General features: G+C 45.5%; 1 protein-coding gene across 1 annotated transcript; it reads left to right on the top strand.

Moving 5' to 3' along the window:
- Positions 1–1,742: 1,742 nt before the first annotated feature.
- LOC143155849 (apovitellenin-1) lies at positions 1,743–3,178 on the top strand. Its single transcript, XM_076328827.1, has 3 exons — positions 1,743–1,857; positions 2,252–2,411; positions 3,079–3,178. Exons 1-3 carry the CDS (start codon positions 1,797–1,799, stop codon positions 3,176–3,178), a joined length of 321 nt encoding a protein of 106 aa, XP_076184942.1. The 5' UTR covers positions 1,743–1,796.
- Positions 3,179–6,140: the final 2,962 nt, after the last annotated feature.

Here is a 6,140-nt window from a genome sequence, read left to right as displayed (position 1 = left end):
TATGACATGGTTGCCTGCAAAAATAGGGGACTCAGTGACCCAGGAGCTGCCATCCACGTCTCTTGGGCTCAGGTCAGACTGACCCCCCATTACCAAATCTCAGTAACAGGTCCAGAGTCCTTCACAGCTTCTTGCCTGTCCCACTGAGCTGGATGTGCTTGCAAAAGAGCAAATGGGGAAACAAAGCAGGACCTTTGACCCCTTTCTATCGCTATATTAGTTCTGCATAAATGCCGGTGTCTCAGATGAGCATCTACCTCAGCTTCGGCCTGAGAAAGAGAGAGAAAGCAGGACAGGTAAGAGCTGAACTCTGTTCTGGGTGGTATGGACTTTGTGACTGGTGTACCTAGGACATAGAGAAGTGAGTGGAGGTGGTCTTCTATTTTGCCCCATTTCTTATTGCAAGCCAAAGTGTGAGCCCTTCTCATGCTCCATAGCCAGGAATATTGCTGAAATGCAGGAGGGTGGGAGTGCTTGAGGTGACCTGGATTGAAGCTGAGTGATGGATGCTCCATAAGACACTCACAGGAGGGTCAAGCCCATGGTAGGGATTGTAGAGTTTCAGTGTTGGAAGATAAATAACCTTTCCCCAGCTGACCTTCACCCCAGGGACTACAGGCTCTAAAGTGGGTAAGATCTCCTCTTTATGCTCTTGGGAAGCAAATGTATACCTTTTGTCCACAGAGGGAGAAACTGGCTCTAGGATTAAAAATCAAGGAAGGGTGGTAATGGAGCAACTGCTGCTGGTCAGCAAATGTCTAGTGAATGGAGTGGTAGCTTTGGGAGGTAATCTGTGCACAGAAGGAAATAAAAATGGATGGAAATTTCCTTACTGTGGGATAAGAAGGAGCATTGACTTGTAGCTACCTGGCACAGGATTTAGCAAAGCATTCACATGTAACACTCGCAGCCTTTTTTGCCATTGCAATTCCTAACACTGCAATGTTTTCTCCATGTTGCTTTGAGTGATGCAGCCCTCTAATTCAGGGCATAAATCAATTTTAACTTCTAAACACCTTTTTAAGCACAGTGTATTTGAAAAGCTTGTTTAAATATAATGTCAACTTTTCAATATACGAAGTACCAAATTTTCAAGAGTTCCTCCAATTCTAACTTTTTTAATAGACAAAATAAAGGAGGTTGGATGAAGCTAAAGTTTGCACTTACTCCCTTTTGAGAACTTGTTCTGCCTGGGCTACTATCTGCTTCATTAATCCCAGTGTGGGAAAGACAAGAGAACCTAGTTGCGTAGTTGGGTCTTTCCTCAGCTAGAACAAGACAAAATACTCAGATCACCAGATCACTAAGATGATCATTGTATGTGATGCACTCACTAGCACAATGTTCTTTAGAGCAATTTATCAAAAAAAATCAAACAAAAAATTCCCACATTATAATTTTTCAGTTGTACTTATGTGTGGAGGAAACCTATTTTGACCTCCACCAGCTTTAGTGGTTTGCTCATGTGCTGAAACAAGGAATTCTAGCTCTCGTATAAAAGAAGTAGCTTTAACTGTCACATATTTCTTGGAGCTCTGAAAGCTATCATTCATTGTGGATATTTGTGATTATACAACTAAAAGGACACCTTCATTTTTATACTACCATATTTTCCTCACTTCTTCAGAGGAAATGCGCCGTGATCTTTCCTGTTCTTTTCTTCATTTATTGGTTAGGTTTGTTGCAAAAATCTGGTGTTTAACTGACATGTTTTATTTCTCTGAAAACAAACAAAACATTGTATGCTGATTCCAGCAGGTCTCTTGGTGTAGAGAGCGGTACTGGTACTGCAAACCATGCTGCAATCCAGGGCATTGGTGATAGCTCTGATTCTGCTCCTTAGCACCACTCTCCCTGGTAAGTCTGAAAAGCTTTTCTGTCTGCCTGAGACAAGGCTCAGCTCTACGGATTCTCACTTGCCTTAGAGAAGTCTAACCCATCCATAAAGTAGGACTGAAGCCAAATAACACAGTTCAAGACCATGAATATATAGTGTTTGGCAGTGTGAAACAAGTCGGTAGAGGCCTCGCATGAAAATTGTCTGTACCTGGTGCAAATACTCTGCCATGTAAGGCCTATGACCTAGATGCCCAAAAATGAGTGATGAGGTGCTGCTGGATGCTGCTAGCATGAATTCTGGGGGAGGCTTTGAATCTTAGAATTTCAGGTCTCTTCCCACTGTGCCTGGGGGAAGATATCAGAGACACAATGACTGGAGAACCCTCATGGTTTTTTGCCTCCTCTTTCTCAGAAGTGCACTCGAAGTCCATCTTTGAGAAAGACCGTCGTGACTGGTTGGTCATCCCTGATGCAATTGCAGCTTACATCTATGAAACTGTGAACAAGATGTCCCCTAAAGTCGGTCAGTTCTTGGTGGATGCTGCCCAGATTCCAGTAGTTGTTGTGACCAGGTATGGAAAGATCCTCTGCACTAACGCTGCAATAGCCATGGGTGAAAAGGGAGAGGGAGGAGTGGGACAAAACCAGATTAACCAAGTATCTATATGGGGAAACCCAATGGGAAATGAATCAGCAACCAAAGCCTGATGTGACTACAATGGGAGCAGGGTGCTGGAAGGTGGGGTGGGTTGATACGGTTTCACATGAAAGTGCAAGCTCTTCCCAGGGATGCACACTGAACACGACAGTGCTCGTGGGGATAGCAGGTACTGCTCTTTATACCTGGGTGGTAAGGCAGGGGGCCATTGGCTGGTTGGGGATCAGCCCCCCTGGAAGGGTGCTGCGGTGCTGTCTGTGAGGGGCTGAGTACTGAAGGTGCCAGGAAACACTGCTGTCACTCAATGCAAATCACAGAATTGGCTCTAGCTGTGAATACATATTCCTCAAAGACGGAGAACGAGTTTCCTCCCAAAAGGAAAAGCATGATGACCCTAGAGGTACAGTTTCATGTAAGTCATGGCAGACACATGCTGCCTATTCCTGTCTTCTGAGGAAAGCCCCTCTAGGGCTGCTGAGGAGCTTTGCACTCTCAGTGACAGGCAGCGTGATAACTACAGCAGACGGAGATTACCTTCACGTATTTGTGTATCTTGCCACATACACTGTTTTCTCCTGCAGGAACTTCCTCATCAGAGAAACAACTAAACTCAGTATACTGGCTGAACAGCTGATGGAAAAAATAAAGAACCTGTGGTACACAAGAGTCCTAGGCTACTAGCCAGATGAAGACAAGTCAGCGTTTCCTGATGTGAGTTGGTAACACCCTGCAGTGCCCTCTTTCCCCCTGCCCCTATTACGGACCAAGATCAGTCAATAAGACAGAATCGATGCTCCTCTGACTGCCATTAGAGGGAACTCAGCTTCAAAGACCAAAGGATGGAAAGCATCTGCTGAAGTTTCCCCCCAGAAAAAACCCCGTGGCTGGGCATGGGGAAGGCAACGAGATTGTAGAGCTCTTCTGTAGCCAAATCCTGAAAATTAATTCCTCCTGAATGGCTTGGCCATTGCCCCCTCTAATAAAAAAATGTTGGTTGTTACACTTCCTTAAGTTTCCTGTTTGTATTGACTGTTACAAAATCACATCCACCTTGGCATCCCATTCTGCTGAGAATGTAGCTGTGATTCACAAGAAGTTGTTGCAGGCAATGCTAACAAACCCTGACCATTCAGGCACTTTTAGCTAAGCTCAGGTTCTTGGGTCGAGAGGGCACTACCTGATCATCTTTCAGGGTAGTCACAATATGGCAACCGTAACCTCACACCAGAAAAGACCATGACATTTAAGCCCTACTGATTGTGCTCCTTGGTTAGGTAAGAAGCAAGCAGGTGCACCTGTATCAAGTGTCTGAAGAGTTCAGATCATTTGGGAAAACAAGTGCCAGTAAATTGAACTGTCCGTCAATCTGAGCAGGACTTTGAAAGTATGTTTCATCAGCCAACTAGTGAGGCTACTGAATAGCCTTTCCAAAGGAGAAACAAGGGGAAAATTTCTCACTATCTTCAAGATGGAGTGTGACCAGTTTATGAGAGGGCCACCTATGCCCAGGACTGTTTATGAAGACCTGGCAGGTCCTTGTCAGCCCTGTGTAACTGCCTCATCTCAGCTGCCCACATTGGGTAAAGAAATCCATCTACTTTATCATTAAGCAAGCAGAAACAAGTAAGCAATTTGTCTGAAATCACAATTGGAGACTGCGGCAGAGGCTAAAACAAAACCCTGCTAGCCTGAGATCTAGGAGTCACGTGCACATGGGCAGAGCTACTGCTTAGGAGGGAGAGCATCGCTACAACTGGCAAAAGGAGATTTGCCTAATAACTGCAAAGCAACGCTACTGTCTTTTAAGGTGCATCTCCATTTACTTTCCCCTCATTGGGGTCTTAAACCTAAAACTTTGTTCTGCTTCAGCATTACCCTTAACTATTTGTCAGGGCTTGAAAGCACCAGTAATGGCCCTCACCTGGGACCCTCACCCACGCACCCTGCCTATGGACCCAGGAGCCACATCTAAGCTCAGGCTCTGGGCACCCAGGCCTGTGGCTGCTTCCTGCTGTCTTGGCTTACTGGTGGGTTTTCTTGCATGGATGCTGGACCTACGTTGTAGGTAGCCTCATTCTATCCTTGGTTGTGCTTCCTGGATGGACCTTGGACCTATGCTGTAGCCTTGCCTCCAGCTCTGCCTCCTGCTGTCCTGAGTGGGCTCCCTGCTACGGCTGAAGGACCCTGTCACAGTTACTACCTCGCCTCTGCTTGGGTACAGTGGGACTGTGCCCTGGCTGGGGGCGTCACTACCTGTGCTGTGGTCTCTGCTGGCTCCTGGCTTGTCCTCCCTCTTGGAACATCCCTGACACTATTTCTAGATTATCAGGTAATCAACAATTGAGTAGGGGAAGCAGGAAAAGTGGAGAAGCCCAAGGAGGAATTGGGAGATGTCAGTGTTTGGCTCTTCCCATGGAAGTGTGCAAGAGAGCAAAGGGAGAGATGGGGGGTGACAGGGAGAAGGGAGAAGCAATAGAGATTGAAGGAAGTAAAAGAATCAGCAGCGATTGCTCTAAAAGCTGAATGTATTTCCTCAAGGCTATCCCTTCCCCCCCGCTGGGTTTGACTGTGGAAATTAACTCAAACAGCTGACAAAAAGGCTAATTAACAGATGAAGGCTATATTTCATCCGGTATCTCTGTGCCATCCTCCACTAGCATTGGTGGGAGAACTGCCCTTCCAGGGGCAGTTCCAGGCCTTTATTTTAACCTGTTCTCCACATTTTACAGCAGTATTTGACCATTGCAGGAAAGCAGGCTTTGCCATTGTTGAGCTTCAATACTCCTATTGTTTGGGCAGCATTAGGGGTGGGGGAAGAATGCCCTAAGATAACAGTAAGGCTCTTTCTCCAACCTGAAGTGCTGGATACTGAAAATGTGTGTCTAGTTTCTTTCTCAATGATCAGAAAGACTTACTGCCAGCAGTACTTGATTCTCCAGTGCTTCCTATTGCCCCAGTCTGAATTTCATCTCCCAAGATCTTTGCTACTGAGAAGTTTGCTTCAGCACAAACCTGAACATGTTGTAGCTGTTGTCCTGTTGGAGCAATTTGGCAGGCTGTTGATAATACAGGAGAAATGAGTCCCCTATGTTTTGGGATTGGTTATTTTGTTGTTTTGGTCTGGTTTTGTAATTATCAGTCAGATCAGCTATCAATATAAACTTGCACTTAATCATTTGTCTGGAATAAAAAAACTCATTTCACATTTTCTGTGTCTTAGCAGCTGCTTGGTACCATGCGCAATCAGAATGAAATCAGTGTCCCCATGCAGAGCAGCAAGTCTTTCCATCTCCGGTTGCTTCACCACTTCTGCAGAGCTCTTTTGCAGATTTCTTTATTACTGCCTGTTTTGCTTAGACTGTCTGTGCTTCCCTGGTCACGCATGAATGTGGACATGCATATGTATTATGTAAATGCACCAATATTTAGAAGGTGGTTTAGAAAAGCGCTGTTTGGGCTGATAAGAGCGTTTACCAACATGAAAAAGCCAGAAACTTCAGCTCTTTCTGCTAGAGAGATGATGTCCTACCTGCTCGTTTTGTATGTGTCTGCTCAGTCTTTCTCTCTTTCTTCCCAAATATAACCCTTGTAGGAGAAGCCCTGCAGCTTAAATCCCCTCTTGCCCCAGGGAAGTATTCAGCAT

Source organism: Aptenodytes patagonicus, chromosome 1, assembly GCF_965638725.1.
Source record: "Aptenodytes patagonicus chromosome 1, bAptPat1.pri.cur, whole genome shotgun sequence".
NCBI lineage: Eukaryota > Metazoa > Chordata > Aves > Sphenisciformes > Spheniscidae > Aptenodytes > Aptenodytes patagonicus.
The sequence above is the reverse complement of the archived record's forward strand: the minus strand, read 5'-3'. Positions and strand labels throughout refer to the sequence as shown.

What these genes read in the sequence shown, in the direction of transcription:
- LOC143155849 (XM_076328827.1), top strand. Translation starts at nt 1,797, where the DNA reads ATGCTGCAATCCAGGGCATTGGTGATAGCTCTGATTCTGCTCCTTAGC. An exon ending in CCTTAGCACCACTCTCCCTG is followed by an intron (nt 1,858 to 2,251) that starts GTAAGTCTGAAA and finishes CCTCTTTCTCAG; the next exon opens with AAGTGCACTCGAAGTCCATC. An exon ending in CCAGTAGTTGTTGTGACCAG is followed by an intron (nt 2,412 to 3,078) that starts GTATGGAAAGAT and finishes TTTCTCCTGCAG; the next exon opens with GAACTTCCTCATCAGAGAAA.